The 20,777-nt window shown below is 38.4% G+C and overlaps 4 protein-coding genes across 4 annotated transcripts; 1 reads left to right on the top strand and 3 right to left on the bottom strand.

Moving 5' to 3' along the window:
- Positions 1–271: 271 nt before the first annotated feature.
- On the bottom strand, positions 272–1,046 carry LOC121768584 (putative late blight resistance protein homolog R1B-16). Its single transcript, XM_042165115.1, has 2 exons — positions 692–1,046; positions 272–558 (listed from the first exon to the last, which is right to left on the bottom strand). The coding sequence occupies exons 1-2, from the start codon at positions 1,044–1,046 to the stop codon at positions 272–274; spliced, it is 642 nt and encodes a 213-aa protein (XP_042021049.1).
- A 6,143-nt stretch (positions 1,047–7,189) lies between these two features.
- LOC121768510 (subtilisin-like protease SBT1.4) lies at positions 7,190–9,795 on the bottom strand. The gene has a single exon (XM_042165042.1). It carries the CDS (start codon positions 9,762–9,764, stop codon positions 7,413–7,415), a length of 2,352 nt encoding a protein of 783 aa, XP_042020976.1. The 5' UTR covers positions 9,765–9,795; the 3' UTR covers positions 7,190–7,412.
- A 1,566-nt stretch (positions 9,796–11,361) lies between these two features.
- On the bottom strand, positions 11,362–13,815 carry LOC121767153 (cation/calcium exchanger 4-like). The gene has a single exon (XM_042163357.1). It carries the CDS (start codon positions 13,516–13,518, stop codon positions 11,641–11,643), a length of 1,878 nt encoding a protein of 625 aa, XP_042019291.1. The 5' UTR covers positions 13,519–13,815; the 3' UTR covers positions 11,362–11,640.
- Positions 13,816–14,896: 1,081 nt separating this feature from the next.
- LOC121769176 (aldehyde dehydrogenase family 7 member B4-like) lies at positions 14,897–18,899 on the top strand. The gene is made up of 15 exons (XM_042165894.1): positions 14,897–15,058; positions 15,169–15,305; positions 15,677–15,763; positions 15,870–16,001; positions 16,199–16,271; positions 16,385–16,407; positions 16,500–16,563; positions 16,711–16,756; positions 17,099–17,279; positions 17,387–17,563; positions 17,656–17,820; positions 17,907–18,047; positions 18,129–18,226; positions 18,315–18,464; positions 18,612–18,899. The coding sequence occupies exons 2-15, from the start codon at positions 15,171–15,173 to the stop codon at positions 18,664–18,666; spliced, it is 1,527 nt and encodes a 508-aa protein (XP_042021828.1). The 5' UTR covers positions 14,897–15,058; positions 15,169–15,170; the 3' UTR covers positions 18,667–18,899.
- Positions 18,900–20,777: the final 1,878 nt, after the last annotated feature.

The following is a 20,777-nucleotide window of genomic DNA, read 5'->3' as shown; positions in this document are numbered from 1 at the left end:
GTGTGTATACAACTCTAAAAACAATTAATCAATTCAAACAATTGACTATTCCAAAAAGGATTTAATTCAAGATATTTTGCTTGGTGGTTCATGTGCATGTCACAATGATTTACAGCATATAATATGTAATATACAATTAAAATAAAATAAAAGGGATGACCGGATTTTGAACACAAGGCTTGAAATTTACTATGTAAAATTCGACGTCTGATTTTATAAAATTATATAAATGCCCGTTTGCAGAGATATTTTATTAAAATAAATATTAAAATTATATAAACACAGTTTTGCAGAACGTAATCCAGCTACTTTCCACATTCATAAACTTCATTTTAAGGCTATAATTGTTATTCAATTGAGATCCCAAATTCGATAGCCTAGTTGTCACCATTATCCGACTACCATTACTGTTATCAGGAAAATAGCGTTGTAGCTTCTCCCATGCCTCAATACTCCACATATCATCCAACACAATTACATACCTTCTATGTGATAAACATTTGTGGAGTGATAGTCTTATTTCATCTTCACTCATTTCACTCAACCTTTGTTTATTGGCTGGAGAAAGAATTTCACCAAGAAGTTCTTTTATGCCAAATTGTTGAGAAATGGTAACCCAAGCACAAATATCGATCGAAATGGTGACAAATAGATGGATGTGCATAAACATGTTCGGCAAGAGTGGTCTTACCAATTCCTCCCATCCCTACGATTGGGATGACTTGGCGACCGTGCTTCTCCATGAGTCGAAGCATCACATCATCAAAGCCCACCATGGTTGAGTTGTTCAGCCTAGGAAGAGATGATTCCTTAGAAAATGTTACGGAGCCAGCAGACGATGAGGAGACTTGCTCATCTTTGAGTGCAACCACTTCTTTCTCAATCAAGTCCATTTCTTCTATCACCTTCTGCAAACTCCCATGCAAGTCTGAAGATGCTGAGGCCCATCTCTCATCTTTGAGTGCAACGATCCCCCCATCACTTCTTTCTAGATCAAATCCATGTCTTTGATGAATTACAATTGGAAGGTGCAATGTAAGAGGCATCCACGAAAGAATGTCCCGTGTCCTTATCTTAATAAATTTTGGTCTTATAAACTACTTTTGTAACATCCACAAGAGCATGTACATAAATCAATTATCTCATTTCCTTTTTTCTTTCTTATATCCTAATTAAATTGACATTCAAATAAATTAAAATACAAAATTTTATTGAAATTAAAAATAAATAATTAAAATCGTAATTATTCATTGATCGAGGGGACCGGAGTACCCCCGAACATGACAACCAAACGCTCATAATTGAAATTTTGATTCATTAACTTGAAAAATATGATAAATATAGAGATAAAATACCTCCAAGTTCGCATTTTGCTTCAGAGTTGCAGAAGAAAGTTTAATTAATTGTTTTTAAGTTTTAACCTTTTGAATGGAATTAATATTGACTTGTCATTTGAGCTTTGGACTATGGGCTTTTTTTTGGGTTTTGGGCTTTATTCTTTCTGCTTTTTTATTGGATTTTGGGCTTTTTTTTATTTTGGGTTTTGGGCTTTAGGCTTTCTGCTTTTATTTTGGGTTTTGGGCTTTAGGCTTTCTGCTTTTTTTTTGGATTTTGGCTTGAAACTCCTGAGTTAGGTTCAACCTTCTATCTTCTGTCAGCCATTTTAAAAATACAATGGAGAATGGATGTTGAATAAAATTTAAACAAAAAATGTGTGTTTGTTGTGTTTTTTGGAGGGTGATTGGAGACTACTATAGGCACAATAATAAAGTAACGTGAAAGTTGGCATTTTCCAAGCTCAGCAACTCAGCAACTCATCATCATCATCCTCATCTTCGAGGAAAACTGCAACATTAAACGATAGTTGCTCTACCCCTTGTAATTCCTCTTGTTCCTCTACATTACTGCTTTGCTGCAACCATCTAAGACCACGGAAGTGGGAAGTGGGAACTCTCCATCACCCACTGTTAAGGACCGTCCTCCTTAAACTCATCCCCATCATCCGCATAACAGAGAATGCGTTGTTTACACACATGTCCCATCACCCATTTCTCGGGACAGTGCCAGCAGAGACCTAACCTGGACCGTTCTGACTTCTCCGCCTGGGAGACCCGTATTAGCGGCAGGCGTGGCTGCTCCGGAGTTTGACTGGTCACACGTGCGGGCTGACTGTACAGGTCCCGCGTTGGCTTTTCGGTGGAGTAGCGGGGCTGGTGGAAGACGGGCTTGACTCGCGCTCTCACCTCCTCCCGAGGGTGAGGTCGATCCCAGCACGTCTCCGAGCGTCGGGGCCGGTCAACGGTCGGGTAGCCGCGGTCCTGCTGTTGCGCTGGTGGGTCCCAGCACGTTGGGCGGTGCTGCTGCCTTGCGGTTGTCGGGTAGCGATCAAACCCTAATTGGGTCTGATGATCTCCGCGATCAGATAGGTGGCCACCCCCCTCGACGTAGCCACCGCGGTGTCGGGGCCAAGCGTCTTGCGCGCGATCGCGGTACCCGATGGCCTGGTATCTCGGCCGAGGGCGACGATCAGGTGGATCCAAGTGGTGTGAGACGTAGGGTGATTCTGGATCAGGCCACGACGGCGGGCGGAGTACTTCCACCCGGCTTCTCGGAGGGTCCCAACTGGTTACACGGCGAGGTTGGGCCGGTTGGTAGGGATGGAATGGCTGTGTGGCCTGAGGGAAGTCGTATTGACGACGACGATAGCCGGCGTAGTCGTATGACATGTTGACGGACTGAATCGTGGTTGCAGTAGAAATGGTGGTGATTTATTTGGGGATATGGATGAACGCAGACGGAGGATGCTGAGCTCTGGATGAAAGCACCAGTTGTTAAGGACCTAAATCCTTAACGTCGATTTCCACACAAAATCAAGAAACGAGATGTCGTCGTTGTCAAGCGCCCAACGTTGGGTCGTGACTTGGACGGCAAAAAGGGGCGGTTGAGCGCGAGATCAGCCTCGTCGGCAACCTTAGGAGATGTTTCTTGTTTGCTACTTAATTGAGCCAAAAGAATGATAATTTCATATATTGATTGAAATGAATAAAAAAGATAACAGTCTATCCTATTTATAATGCTACTGACTTAATGAACAAGAAAACAAAGATATAGAAAAAGATATGCTAAATCCCTATGATATCTAAACTAAATAATAATAATAATAATAGACTCGTATCACCCACCCTTCCAAGCTCGGACAAATGTCAAGTGACAAATATTTGAGACTTACCAACTCGCCTTCAACTGTTTCCCACTTGCCTGTTGTGAAAACTCCATACGCCAGCTTGAGCTTTTGAAGGCGGGGTAGTACTTACCTTTTTCATTATATGTCTTCCATTCTACCATTTTCTATTTTAAGAAATAGACTCTGTGGAAAGGTAAGCTTTCGCAACAAATCACCCCTACCATAGCTTTTACAGTCAAGAGATTCCAGTTTCTGCAGACGTTCTATGTTGTTGACACAGTAGTAACCATCACAAGGCTCAGTTCTCACGTCATTTTCATAATAAATTAGTCCCAATTTCTTGATATTGGGAAGGGAGAGGATCCCCTGCTGTACAAATCACAGCAGGGCCCTACTGCCCCCATACACCACCATTTTATATTATTATTTTTTTATATAAAAAAAATAAAAATTTAATATTTTAAAATTGATTGTGATGGGCAGCAGGGCCCTGCTGTGATTTGTGCACAGCACGGGATCCTCTCCCTATTGGGAATCCTATGGACCATCATCTCATCACACTAGAAATTACTTACTCCATGTTCCCGTCCGGGGTTATAAGTTCGGGTCTGATTTGTGGCCTGGCTTCGGATGCTGCTGTGTAATCGGGTGTCGGGCCAGGCCCCAAATTAATATTTTATTTTGTTTTTTTAATTAAAAAAGGAGTATTGATATTAACTAGGATTTAATATTTTAATTAATTAAATATTAATTAATTAGTTTAAAATAAATTTTCACTTCTTTATCATCTTGTTACATTTTGTATTTTCTAACCCACGAAAATGTCCTACAAGTTTTTTACATATAGGATAACTCTTGTTAAAATGTCAACTTTTTAACTATATAAAGACAAAACTAACCCTACAACAATATCATAGTTATGAAATTGCCCTTAATTGTGTCATTTCATATATCTAGCTCAATTATTAATATTTTTGCATGCGTTGTATTAATTATACTCATTTTGGAAGCTAGTGGTGATAGCAACTTAATTAATTACTAAAATTTAACAAAAAACAGGACCATACCTGTTATAAATAATTAAACATTAACGATTTTGTCTCCATGGTATGATATTATTCATGTGTGAAGAGAAAATCAACAATTTATTTTCATTTCTCCCTTTTAGATTAATTTGAAGGTATTTAATTTTTATGTAAAAACCAAAAAGTGTAACTATGTATAGGCTGTCTGCAATCCAATTAAACCTTTTGGCTTCTATGTTTATTATTTATCTAGATAATAGTCCCGTGTTTATGACAATTAATCATGTGCTACAAATTATGAATTTGTAGGACGGTGTATTACAACTTTGATATCATGTGCAGAATAGCTGTTTGCACATTATTTGGTTAAATCAAGAAAATATTTAAATTTTTTAATTGCAACTTGACTTTCTTGATTTGTGCATCATAATGAGATTCGTTGTCTGAACAGCAAATCTCTACTAATATTATCAATTCTAGATCCATACACAATACATGCACATACTTCATTTGTTATTTTTCTGACCCATTAAAAGAAAAACAAGTAGTATAAAAATATTCATAATAAATTTCAATATTCCAATGCGAGAGAGACGTTATATTGACTACTATAGTTAAGTGGAGTATATATTACATAGGAAATTTAAACAATATACCTAATAAATTATGAAGAGTCGGAGTCGGAGGGGATGGATTCATTTGTATAAAACTTGTATTTATATATGTATATGTTCTTTGAAAACAAAAATATGGAATACATTGATGCTGAACTCACATGTGATATAAATTTAAATGTAAAAATCTCATAATAGTAATGTAAGAAGATTTTTTATTTGTGTTTCTTTTGTAAGTAGTCTTTATTTGTACATGTAATTCTTCAATCTCTTTTACACAAAAGAAAGTGATTGATCATGCTCTTACAATTACTCAAAACATAAAAAGTTATGATTACAAATCCAAAGCATAAAATCACAAGAGATTCTCAATTTCATCAATATACATCTTCTATTTCATCACCATGATTTTACACATTTCAACTATTACAACAACACCCTGAGATGCAAAAAACATTATTTATTACATAAAAATCAAACCTCGTCATTCTTCCATTCACCAATGTTGATTACTTGATGGATAACTATTCAATGAAAGGCCCATGACCGGAACGGCAAAAGAAGTTTCTAGAAGCATGCGTTGCTGAAATGACTCAATTGTCCCGCTCCCTTCAATCATATCCTTCACTAAATCTTTATAATAACTCTTCAATTTTTTGAGCATGCTCAAGTACTTGAGCTTTAGCCACTTAAGCTTCGCCTTCTTGCATAGCCTAAGCAGGAAGAAGCCACGCCGTGGCTTCTTCCCACCAAGGCGGACGGTGGGGAGCTGCGGCCGAGACCGGAGGCTCCACCGGAAGGAGGCGGCGGAGTGGCGGCGTTGGCTGAGGCTTTTTTGGTTGATGAGTTCAGTTTTGGAAGACATTTTAATTTGGTGGAGTGAAATTTGAAGAGAGAGAATGGTTGACTAAATGGAAGTGGGATTGAACAACTTTTGCATCTATTTATAAAGGATAAATTTTGGTGGTGTGACATTACTATGTTACATGTATACATCTAACGTGGCAAATTTCGTAAAGATTTGTGATTGAATTTTTTTAGTTTTTTGGGGTCATACTATAGTGATTAGTCTGTAAATTATCCTCATTTAAATAATACAATTGGGAAAGTAAACAATTACTGTTGTCGGTAAGTATGTTAATGTATTTATTTGACTAAGCATGCAATAAAAATAATAAATATGAGGTGGTCGTTCCAACTAATCTCACGTATGACGTATTAGCTTCATCTTTATTCATTTTAATATCTTATATAAAACGTTATATTTTTCAAGAATAAGATCCGCAAAAATATGTAATTTCAATTGAAAGCAAATATAATAATTAATTGTATTTTTCATAGTTAATTTGATTTTATATTCAAGATTAGAATATCTAACCTCATTTCCGTATAAGGTAAGGATGAAGCAAGTAGACTTATTTAAAGTAATTTAAACCTAACAGTATGGCCATCCACCAAACTATTAGGTTCAACTCAATTATTGGCTTACTTTGCTATATTTCCATGCTAAAATCCAATTTTAATTAAAAAAAGATTCCATATAACTTTTAAATATACATTGCTTTTGAAAAAGACGATTCACCCTATTGCTAGAGACGGTTGTCGCACCTATACCGATGACCACTTTCTGCACCTTCCGACTTTACGAGTTCAATTTCCTGAATTCATCAGTATCTATATTATAAGTTGCAATGGTAATTCTGTTTACAATTGTCTCAACAAAGTTACCCTGTATTGAAAAACCAAACCAAACCAAATTGAATTGATTTTTCTTATAATTTCACTTAACCACCATATATTTGTATTAGGCTATTAGCTCACAAATATTCACTATTGGGTATATTTAGATCTATTTTGGTAGAAAAGCCCAATTGAATATTAGGCCTGAATGAGTTAAAACACTGATTTTGTCTAAACAAATGTCCTCGAATTATTGGGCCTGGGTTTCAAAAAATTGTTTAACGGGAGGGGGGAAATATTTTGAAGAAGATTTAAAATTGTATATTTTCAAAAATATTAAAAATTTTCCGTCGCCTGAGTGATTCGAACACTCGCGGGGAATCCCGACGATTTGTATTATATTAATCTAAATTTAAATATATATAAATCTGGAATACTGATTTTTGTGATTGTGAGTTTAGTTTAGTGTATTGTATAATCAGAACTACTTGAAAGTGAATTGCTACGTTGGATTAATAATTCAAAGAAATTAATATAGAAAATTTAATTCGATTTATGTTAAATGGTAGAGAAGCATATTTAATTGTTCTAGAGTAGAACGAAAAAATGTTAGTAATATGCTGCAATATTGTTAACCTATAACTAACTAGCAATTCAAGATTGAAAAGCTCCATAATAGAAGTGGATAGAAACAGAAAGCCAAGGCTTTTTATAGCATCGCAATAAACCCAATTTCACAAAGCTCTTGCTCAATAATCTCAAATTCTCCATGAAAATAAGCTTTAAGTTATGTGCTTCCATTTGTTTACATCCTTATTCTACACACAACAACAGAGCACAAACAAGCAAAGGCCCAAAACCTTCACTTTCCCTTCCACCAAACAAATCCCCTCTCCGGCAACATCACCTTCACATCGCCGCCGCCGCGCCACCGCTCTCCTTCCACAGCACCGCGATCTGGCTCCTCACTCGGTGCCCACCCCCGTCGCTCCACTCCAGCCACCCGAACGACGACTTCGCACCACCCACAACCGCGAATCCGGCAGCATCCACCGAGTCCGCGCCGCTCTTGAACGTCACTTCATACGACAACTTCTCCCCCTTCTCACTGAACACCAGCTTGCTCGGCGACACACTCACCTCCACCCCCGGCGGCGCCGCCACCCCCACCTCGTACACGGCTTCCGCCGTCTTCCCGACGTTCGTCACCGTCCTCTTGTACGTGATCACGCCCTCGCCGCTGTTAAACACAACCGAAAACGAAGGGTAGTTCAAGTTTCCGGGATTCTTGAATCCCAACGCATCACAATCCAACGACGAAGCATCTTTCGAAAACACAGAAATCCTCTTCGAATCGTATCCGATTGTGCATAGAAATCCCAAATAATCCAAAGTTTCCAAATCGTAAACCAAACCCGGATCCAGAGACCGGTTCGGGTCGACATGGCCCGACCCGTGGATGTAGGCGTTGGACTCGGATCCGGTGGCGAGGTCGCTGAGATTCTTCCCGGTGTTGTCCACAATGTAGGCGGTGGTCATCATCGCCGACTTGATCGCCGCCGGCGTCCACGCCGGGTAAGCCTTCCTCAGCAGCGCCGCGAGGCCGCTGACGTGGGGGCAAGACATGGACGTGCCGGAGATGATGTTGAATTCGACTCTCCTAGTGTCGATATCAATGTCGGTGGGGCCGATAGCGCCGGTCCACCCCGCGAGGATGTTGACGCCGGGGCCAATCACGTCCGGCTTCAAAATCTCGGCGGTGCGGTAGCTCGGGCCGCGACTGGAGAAGGCTGCGATGCGCGGAGCGGAAGGGGAATCGCTGATGACGGTTCCTTTGAATACGATTGTAGCCGTTGGATTTGGATCTGAGGTAACATAGGCTCGGATTTTGTCTCCGGCGGAGGCTCCGACCATTGTGGCGGGGATGAAGTGAGCGTCGGCGAGAAGCTCTTCGCCGTTTTCGTCTAGATTTGCCATGATCATGCCGGCTCCGCCTGCGACGTGGACGGCTTCGCCTTTCTCCACTCTCGCATTGCCGCCGCGATCGCAGATCACGATTTTGCCGGCGACCTTCGATGGATCGAGTTTGCCGGTATAGCAGTACTGGCTTCCGCAATCCTTGGAGTAAACCAACGGAAGCAGATCTTCGCCGAGTGAATCGCCGGAGTAGAGAGAGACGCCTCCGTAGACTCTGCCGTCGCCGAGAACGACATCGGCGGGGAACTCGCGGTCGAGCGTGGAAGCTCCGACGGTCAAAATCCACGGCGCGATGTTGACCGAAGTGTAGGCGCCAGGTCCTGAGTTTCCGGCGGAGCACGACACGACGATTCCATTCTCCGTCGCTGCGTAGGCTCCGATCGCGATGGAATCGTGGTCGTACGGCGGCGCGTAGCCAGTAGCGCCGACGGAAAGCGAGATCACGTCCACTCCGTCCTCAATCGCTTGCTCAAACGCAGCTAAAATATCGGAATCGTAGCATCCAAACGTCCAGCAGATTTTGTAGACCGCGATCCTCGCCTTAATCGCCATGCCTCTAGCTTCACCCTTCGCAAATCCGAGCAAACTCGCGTTCCTCACCACAGCTCCGGCGGCGGTCGACGCTGTGTGCGTGCCGTGGCCTTCCGTATCCCTAGGAGACTTCAATTCATTCGATTCCCCCGCCGATTCGCCGTTCGCAGATTCGTGACCTAAATAATACGCTCTCGCACCAATAATCTTCTTATTACACAACGTCGCCGGGAAATCGGGGAAATCTCCACATTTCCCCTTCCACCGCGCCGGAACGGGGCCGAGACCTTCATCGGAGAAGCTCTCCCGCTCCGGCCAGATACCAGTATCCAAAACTCCGACGATTACATCATCACCGTAGTAGGAATTCGGCCATATACCGAACGAATCAGCTAAACCTAGAAATTTAGGCGTTTGGGTAGTGTGAACCCGACGGATCACGTCGGGCACGACGGAGACGACGCCGGGGACGCTGCGGAGAGCGGCGGCCTGATCGGCGGAGAGGCGCGCGGAGAAGCCGCGCACGGCGCGATCGTAGGTGTAGAGGATCCTGGCAGGGCGGTGGTGCGGCGGAAGGGAGCGGAGGATGCTGGAGTACCAGTGGCGGTGTGTGGAGAAGGTGAGGGGCTTGCGAGAGTGGGAGACGTGGACGATGAAGGTCTCCTGGCCGTCGGAGGAGACGGCGGAAAAAAGGAGGAGAGAGAGAGTGATGAGGTAGAGAAAGAGTAAGGGCGTGTATGGGGGAGGCTTCATTTTGTGAGTGGAAGTGAATATTCGGCGAGCAGATAAACGGAGGCCTATAAAATGGGAGTGAGGAGTGATTGGTGGGTTCGGATAGGGCCACGTTTGGGGATAATTTTTTGGAGATATTTGATTCTTTTTTATTTCAATCATACTAGTAGCAATATTTTATTATATATGTGCCCTCTAATAATTGGTTGCTTATGATTTCACTATTTTTCATTTTTCATTTTTCATTTTTCAGTCATTTTCAAAATAATGAACCTTAATGCAATAAGACACTTTCAATCAGGTATGGGTTCACTTTATTTTTAGTTTTATTACTTTCAATATGATAGTAAAAAGGACACTTATTTTCAACTTTCTTATAATAATAATAATAATATCTCGCCATAATTTGTGTCACAGTCGCCATTGTCAATTAATTTGCCATAGCCAAAAGGGGTTAGGTGGGGTTGTGGTGGGTGGATGAGGGGGTAGTTGTGGACTTGTGGGTAAATTTATAAACAATGCAACTTTGTTTATTTAAATAAATAAGGTAATTATTTATTACTAATATAACTGAGATTCACATGATTTAATAGAAGTGCTTTCATTTCTATTGTATCTATAAGTTCAAATACAAATAAGAATTTATTGATGTTATGAATGTGGCTAAAAGTGTGGGCAAATATTAGGATGAGATCAGCAACAAAGATTAAAATTAAACAAAAACAAAGACCAAACAAATAAATGAAATGAACCTAGCCTGAATTGCGTCCTATGTAGGAAGAAATGTGATTTTGAGTGTGTGTATGTGAAATGAATCTAGTCTAAATAGCCGTCTTGTGTAGGAAGAAGATATTACCACCCTATCATTTTCTTTCGAAGTAAAAAATAGAAGTCGTTTGTTCGATAACAGTGAATAACGGCGTTGTCAGATGGACGAAGAACGGAAATGAATCCCAAGCAGGAAACTGCCACACTGGGGGTTGGATGCTCCAAAGACCGAATTTAATGGCATTTTCATGCCCATGACACGTCACTTGAATCCTCGGTTGTTTTCTTTCATGTAAGCAAAGTTTAGATATTTCATTTCAATCAAGGGCGTTTTATCTAAGTCAATTATTGCATATGACATAACTCCAAGACATATGAAGATCTCTCCCTCTCTTCCTATCTTTATCACACACAATGGGACAAGAATTCATTTGCCCTAAAATCATCAACTGAGATAAAATAAAACTCTACATAAGCAACAATTCAATATAACAAAGTAAAAGAAAGGCAAAATATTTTGCTGAAGCAATAAGTGATAGTATGGCTCTTCTAGTAACTCTTCTTATCAAAGAGAGGGGCACTTTGCACATTGTCTTACCAAGAATACCAGATTGTAAAAACTACAAAGCACTCCAATTTAGAAACATACCAGAACCGGGACGTGACCATGAACGTCTAGTTCTTACCGTTGCAATCACCTTGGCAAGTATGAAAAATTCAAGAACAATGAAGTCAAGAAGGAATCAGATTCTTGCCACTCAATCAACATATGATATCAAATGCAGAGTTAGAATACAAGATTTGCAAATATAAGACAAGTATTAACCTCAAGAAATTACTTCAAATGAAGTGGACAAAATACTTGAAACTAAAGTCATTGCCTGAACAAGGATATAATTTGTAAACACAAGCAGAAATGCAGCAGTTGATCAAGGAAAACAACGATGTGGGCGAGTTCATACTAGATATAGAATTTTGAAACTGTGTTTCATAAGCCAAGCAAAACGCCCGCTTCATCATTGTAGCGTTTAAAAGTCAACAAGACGAACCCCCTCCGCAATCGTATACAAATAAAATAGTACATTTACAATATACCTGTCGTAGATTAATGTCATTTGCGTGCTGCCAATCAAAGGAAACCCATAGCAGATCCGACCCTGACTGAGAGGAATAACATATAAAGTGCGATGAGGCCCGCTCCAAGCATCTTGTTAGGACGCATATCATTATGGGGTAAGATGACGAGTGCCCAGATAAGTCCAATCAAGATAAACCCCAAAGTGTAGTACAAACTCGAATCTTGGGGGATAGCGAACGAGCCTGGTTTCTCAGACCAGGCTCCCAGCAGCATCGAGATGCCCAATCCAATAAGTGTATTGAACATGGGACCCGCATAGCATCCAGACATAGCGATCTGCACGCCTTCCCCACTGTTCATGGACAATGCAAGATTCGAAACCAGATCGCCCATCGAGTTGCCCCAGGCCAATACAGTCACTCCAAGAATGGAAGGATTGACACCAAGAATCATACCCAATCCAACAAGCAGAGCAACGAGCTCGTTTGCTATCATATAGAACCAAACTATGCTCATTAAAAACCCTCCTAAAACCCATGGGAGTAAGAACCTTCGTGGTGGATGCTCTGCCCTTGTGTGCTTGTATGCGAAAACACAGAGCACAGAACCAACTGAAACACCCAAGATATACGAAACTATTCTACTTTGAGAACTCATTTTCTCCTGCGTATTCCATAGGCAAGCGAGGAGAACTGGTGCAAACAGAGCACATCCGACAGCATATACCCTTGACCAGTTTTCCTCCTTTACTAAGGGGATAGTGAGTCGCCTTGGAATTGTCAAAGGCAACTCCAGAAGTGCACATATCTTTGAAAACGAGAGTAATCGTTGCTCTGCATCTCTGTCTTCTTCATTCCATCCCCACACATTCTTGTCATCAGGAATCTTAACTTGATTTGAATATATTGCCACGTTTGAGGCCCACATCCACTGTGGCAAGGAAGAATGAGCCTGCCCCCCATCACCATTAGTTTCAAGTTCAAGCAACGAGCCAAATGCAGACTCATCGTCTTGACCTCCCGAAAACACACTACCCTTGACAGGGAGCAGAGGGGTAACAACATCCAATTTCAGCCTCAGCACTTGCTCCCTCAAAATCTCATTAGCAGCAACAGCAAAGGCATACACTACGTAAATCGCTACAAAAGCAATGGCAGCACCAACAGTCACTTCACCAACAATCAAGATCAATAGAAGGGCCATAAGTGTAAATATGAAAAATACAATATCCCTTATAAAGCACTTTTTATCAATCTGAACATCCTGATCAGCTACAGAAAGGGAAACAGCCCCAACAACAATGCAAGTAACGAACACCGCTCCTCCCAGCACACTATGAAGCCCAACGTCTCCAGCTCCAGTCCCTACGAAGGCAGCAATACTGGCAAATACATCAGGAGCGCCATTTCCAAGCGGAAGCAGGGCAACCCCAGCAACCGTCGGAGAAAGCTTCAATAGACTCGAAAGCATCTCCAACGAACAACAGAAATAATCAGCTGCAGTGTTGCCCAACAGATAGAACAATGCAGTAAGCCAAACAGCTAACAACAAGAAAGTCCAAGGGCTGCCATTGCAATCACAGTAGTAGAAGTTCAGGTAGTCGAGAAACCCATTCAATTTGCACTGAGGCCGCGCTTTCAAGAACTCGCAACTATTATCGTACCCCTTGTGATCGAGCAGCCCCAAACAAAGCTCAGATCCATCACTATCTACATAAGTAGGATCAGTTCCATTTACAATCGAATTGGAATCTACTCCCAGTTCAACCATTCTCCTCCTAAACCCAGACAATTCCCCTCTTGAGCTCAGTTTCGTCAATGCATAACCATGATCGTAAAACATAATGATCAAAACTAAGGTACATAGCCCATTGAAAAGCCCTCGAAATCGAGAACTTTTTCTGCCGTAAAATAAATGCATATGCCTCATCTCCCCCTCTAAATACACATGTAACTGCAATTACACAGCTAAGAATAATTTCCTAAAACCCTAATCCCCAAAATTGAACTGAACCCGAAAAGGAAAAAAAAACGGGTCTTGATTTGACTAACCTGCAAATAACGAAAATGAATCGGATGATAATCGGGTTCGAGAAATTGGGAACTAGGGTTCCGAAATTGAATTACGCTAGCTCAATTAGATGGCAATCGGGTTATTGCATCTCAGTGTATGACCAAGATTTTGTTCTTTCCGAGAAGCTTCCCTCGGAAAACTGATTTTTCAATTGCCGGGATATAAATATGGATTTTTCAATCATTTGTAATTTGATTTTTCATAATTATATTTTGCCCCCTGGGTAATGCTTAATAACTAAACTGTCTCAATTTTCTTTTTTACTTGAAAATAGAGTTCTGATATAAACGTAGAGATAAGATATTTTTATAACAATGAAATACTACTCCACAATTTAGTTGCAAAAACATTATCTTTCAACTAATATATCAAAGGTTAAAATTAATATGAAAGTAAACGTTGAACTAATATTGATCATCTTAAAAAGAATTGAATAATATTTCTACTTCTTTTGTCCATCGAAGAGATTAAGGAAGAAGTAATTTATAAAACTAGGAACACTCTTTAACTCCTATGAATATATGATTCATAAGTCAGGGGTGATTGACATGATCCAAATTTGCTTAAAAAATTCGTTACAATTATGGATTTAGAGTGGTTTGTAATTAATTGTCAACTTAAACAATTCTATCAGTATATAACTAATAAATGTATTGATTAAGTATCTCTAATTAATTGCCAAAATTCTACTCCGTAAGGGATGATTTAATTAGGACATGGATGGTTAAAAGATCTATTCATAATATTGTTGACACGTACTGCTAAATTAATATTCGAATAAATGGCAGTCCGATGATTGAATTAGATATGCGTAGTTAATTCTATCCATTATTTTTTGACACGTAATAAATAATAATATAGAGTATTAGGGAGTACTACTTATGATAAGACAAATTAGTAGACGGCAGTGTTTGAGAATTTACCAATGTGGCTCCATTACTTATATACTTTTACAATATTTAATCCACTACTACTATTTTTCTTAATAAATTTATTTACATCATAATTCAAAGCCACGCAACTTTATAAAAATTAAGTTAAACTTATCGAAATATTTTTGAGAGAGCAGAGAATAAACATGAGAAAAAAATTTCATTGCAACATATGCTAGTAGTAAAAAGTAAAAATTATTATTAATTCTTTACAATATTAACAAAAGTTTAATAGAGAGAAACGTGAGAAAATAAGAGAGACGCACAAATCATCGTCGTTAAATATGGACAGAAAGATTGGATTTTTGCATCACAACTTTGCTGCCATCACTCAAAACGTAGAGTTCTCAGCGGACACGTTTCTTCTTCATCTTATTAATCATCATCTTCTTCTTCTTCTAAATCTGCTGCTTCTTGTTCTTTTTGATCGTCACCGTTTATACTGTACAAATCTCCATCTCACTGTAAGTCTTGTTCGAATTTTTTTAATGTCGCAATGCGTGAATTGAGTACTACTTCTCATGCTTACGGTACAACCACCTCTATGCGTCGCTGTGCGATTTGGAATTTGCAGAGATGAGCTTCGCGAAGAGGGAGTACGAGTTCCTGAAGGAAATCGGGCTCGGGCCGCGAAATCCGGGCTGCTACGTCAATGGGGCTTGGCAAGGGCACGGGCCCGTTGTTTCTTCTGTGAATCCTGCTGATAATCAGGTTTTTGAACTGTTTTTTTACTAATTTCGATCCATTTGTAGTTAATTTGAGAAGTTGTCGAAGTGTTGAAGTTAGTTTTTAGGATTGGATGATCAGATCATGTTGTTGAATTTGAAATTGATCAATTGAATTTGAATTGGGGGGAAAATGCACCATTACATGAACTCAGACTATATTAATTTGTGCATCATTGATTGAGAACGATGAAGCTTCATATTATGATTCATTTATAAACTCAATCAATTGTTCATATAATTGATATTTATGCTCCTTTTTGCTGAGTTTTCCCCCCCAAAAGCTAGGTAATCACGTTGTAAGATACATTTCGTTATGTGATTACTAAATTGGGTGTAAATCGTTTCCTGGTTTAGCCGATTGCTGAAGTTTCTGAAGCATCCATTGGAGACTATGAGGATGGAATGGAAGCATGTGCTGATTCTACAAAGATATGGATGCAGGTTCTGTTTTGATTTCTTCACGAATTTACTCATCATGATGCAAAATTTTTCAATGCATTTAGAAATGAGTTAGGACTATTATATATGACGTCTCATCTTGTTTCAGATTCCAGCACCAAAGAGAGGTGAAATCGTGAGACAAATTGGTGATGCATTGAGAACCAAACTCCATCATCTCGGCCGACTTGTATCCCTTGAAATGGGAAAAATACTTGCTGAAGGCATAGGGGAAGTTCAGGTTTGTCTAAAATATTGGGAAGTGAAACACTCTTGTGCAATGCATTTCTATATCATATTCTTATTTGTGCATTGTCTTCTTCTATAGTCTTATGCGTTTGTGTGGATTGTTTCCGATGGATCGTACTTTCTATAAACTTCGATAAATTTTATGATGATGTTCAGCTTATTCTCTTTTGTTGGGGAAAATTATTGCAGGAAATAATTGATATGTGTGACTTTGCTGTGGGATTAAGCCGTCAGCTGAATGGATCTGTTATACCTTCCGAACGTAAGCTTGCATATTTTTTCCTTCGAGTATAGAATGAATCATGTAGACAAGCTTATAGGCTTATGTAATTCAAAAGTAACTAATTTCGTTATTGTCTTCAATTTTGGTTGCAGGACCTAATCACATGATGTTGGAGGTAAGCAAGGGCTATCGTTTTCTTCTCAGCTCATGATTTATGGTTATTGTAAATTGTTTTATCTGACATTCATGCATCCTACTATGGAGCAGATGTGGAATCCCTTAGGGATAGTTGGTGTTATTACAGCCTTCAACTTCCCTTGCGCTGTTCTTGGTGAGTATATCGAGCGAGGCTAGCGAGTTTTGGTATTAAATAGTTGGTGTTATTACATCCTTCAACTTTTCCATATCATTTTAGGAAAAATCAATAGTTTTAACCTATGTTTAAGTTCTAATGTTATCTTTTATTGTGTGAATGTAGGATGGAATGCGTGCATAGCTCTAGTTTGTGGAAATTCTGTTGTGTGGTGAGTCCTTTGCTCTGCTATAACTGATGTTACAATTTGTTTATGTTAGTCCCAACCATAAATATCAGTAAATTCCATTATCATTTGGTATGATTTTAATCTAATATGTCAATGTAAGCTATTATAGAATCATTCTGTTTTATCGGAAATAGTTCTATTTTTGGATACCATGATTTAAAGCTGGAGCAAAAATTGGTTAATGTATCTGTATACAGTAGGTTTAGTTTCTTCAATCTATCTTTCCTCTTTATGATACATAACACGATTGAGCTCTGTTTTTGCCAAAAACTGAATTCAGAAGGTTGCATTTATGAATTTCACGAATCATATTAAAATTTTCAGGAAAGGTGCTCCAACCACACCTCTCATTACCATAGCTATGACGAAGATAATCGCTGGAGTATTCGAGAAAAACAATTTACCTGGAGCAATTTTCACGGCATTCTGTGGAGGTGCTGTAATCGGTCAAGCTATAGCAAAAGATCCGCGTGTTCCGCTAGTTTCGTTCACTGGGAGTTCAAAGGTACTATTTTATGTACTCACCACTTACCCGAATGAGTCTAATTGTCTAAGTCTAAGGACAATTCATTTTTCCAAAGTATTAAAAGTTTGATTTGTGTCTGACTCCAGGTGGGTCTAATGGTCCAACAAACAGTGAATCAAAGATACGGCAAGTGCCTGCTCGAACTAAGTGGAAATAATGCCATAATTGTCATGGATGATGCTGACATTGAACTCGCTGTTCGCTCTATTCTGTTTGCTGCTGTTGGTACTGCTGGTCAGCGATGCACAACTTGCCGTAGATTGGTATGAAATTGATAAGTACCTTCTACACACCTTAGTGGACGAGATAGTCGATGTTTGGTGCATAACTTCTTTTTCTCATCCTGAAATTGCAGCTTCTTCATGAAAGCGTTTATCAGAAAGTACTTGATCGGTTATGTGATGTCTACAAGCAAGTCAAAGTCGGAAATCCGTTAGAGAAAGGTACCTTACTTGGGCCGTTGCACACTCCTGTTTCAAGGGAAAATTTTGTGAAGGGAATCGAGAAAATCAAATCTCAGGTTTGTGCCTGGATCAATCTCAATTATTGTCATATTCATCTGAGGCAAATCTTAGTTGTTTTTGACTCTCTGTTATAACGTTGCAGGGAGGAAAGATTCTCATTGGTGGCAACATTATAGAGTCAGAAGGAAATTTCGTGCAGCCCACCATAGTCGAAATATCCTCTAGTGCTGACGTTGTTAAGGAAGAGTTGTTCGCTCCCGTTCTCCATGTGATGATGTTTCAGGTATGGCTAGTTTTCAGCTGTCCAAAGATCTCCAGTTTGTGTCGTTGCAATGGTCAGGAAAGTGTCTAATTTTTTTTGCAGACGTTAAAGGAAGCGATTGAAATAAACAATTCCGTGCCTCAAGGTCTAAGTAGTTCCATCTTCGCTCGCAGACCTGAAATCATATTCAAATGGATCGGGTGAGTGATAAGACGCTCTCTTCTTTGCTGTTTTTAAGATAGAAGAATGTTTTCGAGTTGCTGACTTAAAACCTATCTCTTGATACAGTCCCCAAGGAAGTGACTGTGGTATCGTAAATGTAAACATCCCGACAAACGGTGCTGAAATTGGAGGCGCCTTTGGTGGCGAGAAGGCAACTGGGGGCGGCCGTGAAGCCGGAAGCGATTCTTGGAAACAATACATGAGGCGCTCAACTTGGTAAAAAACCCAATTATGTTTTCAAGTTTCCATCTCTGTATCTCATCTCGTGTCAAAATCCTATCGAGAATCACGGTCAGAGCTAACGAAGCTCGTTTGATCCAATTTCCTTTCTGACTGTGAATGTATTGCCTTGTGTATATGCAGCACCATCAACTACGGAAGCGAGCTGCCTCTGGCTCAAGGGATCAACTTCGGGTAGTGAACGCGAACGGGAAAGCTCGACTCGGGTGGGTATGCTTCTAATGGCAAGAATCTATATTATCAGCATTTCTTGCTGGAGAAGATTCTAATTAAGGAGATATGGTTCTATCTCTATGTCTAGAATGTTTTGAACTATTTATGAAATAAATGCTGTTGTATACTTATTACTACTATTAAAAGGGTTTGAAAAAATAACTCCTACATTCTCTAATGTATCTTCTATTCTTCTTACTGTTGGATGGTGTAATGCCCAGAAAATTCGAGAATTTAAATAATTAAAATCATTGTTGTATGTTAGTAGTATTAAGTTTGGAAATAAGAGGATAAAAGGAAAAAAAATTACCTCCAAAAGTTACATGAGTGCCATTACTTATTCGATTCTTCAATAATCGAGAAGAACTGTTACAGCTGGTACGTTTGATCACGATAATATGCAGGTCTGATCCTCTATTGCGACGCCGACGTCACGCATTATCTCCATCTTGTCACATGTTAATAAAATTTCAAATTTTACCAAATTTTGTTTATGAAATTGTTAATAATTTTCTACATGCAATTTTTTTGAAATTTCATAAAGCAAAAATTGGTAAATACCTTACATTTTTCTTGACATATGTCAACCATCTATAAGTCAATAGAAGATTTTATATGTACAATAAATCAACCAAAGTGGATGAAACACTATTTAGCAACTGGTCAAACTCCAATGAAAGATAGGTCTAGTGTCACATTTTGTGAAACACTTTCTAATTCCACTTGCATTGGGTATATGGATTATACAGTACTCCATCCGTCCCACAAGAATATGCACTATTTCCTTTATAGTCCGTCCCACAAGAATATGAACTTTCTAATTTTGGAAAGTCCTTTCTCTCTAATGAGGTGGGACTCATTCTCCACTAACAATACTTTAAGGTCATGTTTGGTTGGCGGGAAAGTAAAGTTGGTAAGAAAAATGGAAAGTAAAGTTGGCAAGGAAAATGATTCCTAGGAAAATGAATCCCGGGAATATGATTTCTAATAACTTTACTTTCCCGTGTTTGGAAAATATCAAGATCTGAAAGTATATATTTGATTTAAACACAAAACTAAAAATATACTTATCATTTTTTATTTATAAAAAATAATAATACATATTATTTAATAAATTATTAATTACAAATGATAATAATTATATTATTTTATTTATTATTACGATGGATAGTTTAAATATGGATTATACATCATAATATATAATAATAAATAAGATTATTATTATCATTATATTTACTTAATTTTTAATTGAATAAATTTTATAATTTAAAATTTCACTTCAATTTTATTGTTAATTACTAATTTATAAATTAATAATTATTATATTATTATTTATTTATAATTATATTTAATTATTTAATAAATTATTATTATTATGATAATAAAATAAAAATAAAATTAATAATATAGTTATAATTATGATAATTTGAATTATAGTTATTTATTATCCTAAAATTAAGTATGGTTTATACTTTTAAATTATTTTTTAAACATTGTAATAAATAATAACAATAATAATGACGATGATGATGGTGATAATAATGATAATAATAATAATAATAATAATAATAATAATAATAATAATAATAATAATAATAATAATAATAATAATAATAATAATAATAATAATAATAATAATAATAATAATAATAATAATAAACTGTACTATATTGCATTAAATATGTAAGAATCTTAAAACTGGGAAAAAGAATAACTAAGAAAAGTTAGGATTCAGAATCCTGGAAAGTTGTACTAACTTTCCTTGTTTCAGGATTTTGATTACTTTTCTAGTTTGATTAAAAACGGAAACAAACTCAGGAATTTAAAATTTAAGGAATCAGATTACTTTCTCAGACAGAATCCTGACAACCAAACATGGCCTAATTACTTTTTTCTCTCTACATCTCTCTTACTTTACCAATTTTACATTAAAACTCGTGTCGACCCCAAAGTGTATATTCTTTGGAAACGGAGGGAATATTAATTAACTAGACTGTCATTATCTCTAAATTGGGGTTTATGTCTTTGAGTCATTATCTCTAAGTTGGGGTTTATGTCTTTGATAAAGTGATACTT

Source organism: Salvia splendens, chromosome 15, assembly GCF_004379255.2.
Source record: "Salvia splendens isolate huo1 chromosome 15, SspV2, whole genome shotgun sequence".
In the NCBI taxonomy this organism is placed as follows: Eukaryota; Viridiplantae; Streptophyta; class Magnoliopsida; order Lamiales; family Lamiaceae; genus Salvia; species Salvia splendens.
Note: the sequence above shows the minus strand (reverse complement) of the source record. Positions and strands in the feature narration are given on the sequence as shown.

Bases quoted from the DNA above. Each gene is read 5' to 3' on its own strand.
- LOC121768584 (XM_042165115.1), bottom strand. From the start codon at position 1,046: ATGCCTCTTACATTGCACCTTCCAATTGTAATTCATCAAAGACATGGA. The intron at 559-691 runs GTAAGACCACTC...TTCTTTCTCCAG, and splicing joins CGTAGGGATGGGAGGAATTG to CCAATAAACAAAGGTTGAGT.
- LOC121768510 (XM_042165042.1), bottom strand. From the start codon at position 9,764: ATGAAGCCTCCCCCATACACGCCCTTACTCTTTCTCTACCTCATCACT.
- LOC121767153 (XM_042163357.1), bottom strand. From the start codon at position 13,518: ATGAGGCATATGCATTTATTTTACGGCAGAAAAAGTTCTCGATTTCGA.
- LOC121769176 (XM_042165894.1), top strand. From the start codon at position 15,171: ATGAGCTTCGCGAAGAGGGAGTACGAGTTCCTGAAGGAAATCGGGCTC. The intron at 16,564-16,710 runs GTGAGTATATCG...GTGTGAATGTAG, and splicing joins CTTCCCTTGCGCTGTTCTTG to GATGGAATGCGTGCATAGCT. The intron at 17,564-17,655 runs GTATGAAATTGA...CTGAAATTGCAG, and splicing joins GCACAACTTGCCGTAGATTG to CTTCTTCATGAAAGCGTTTA.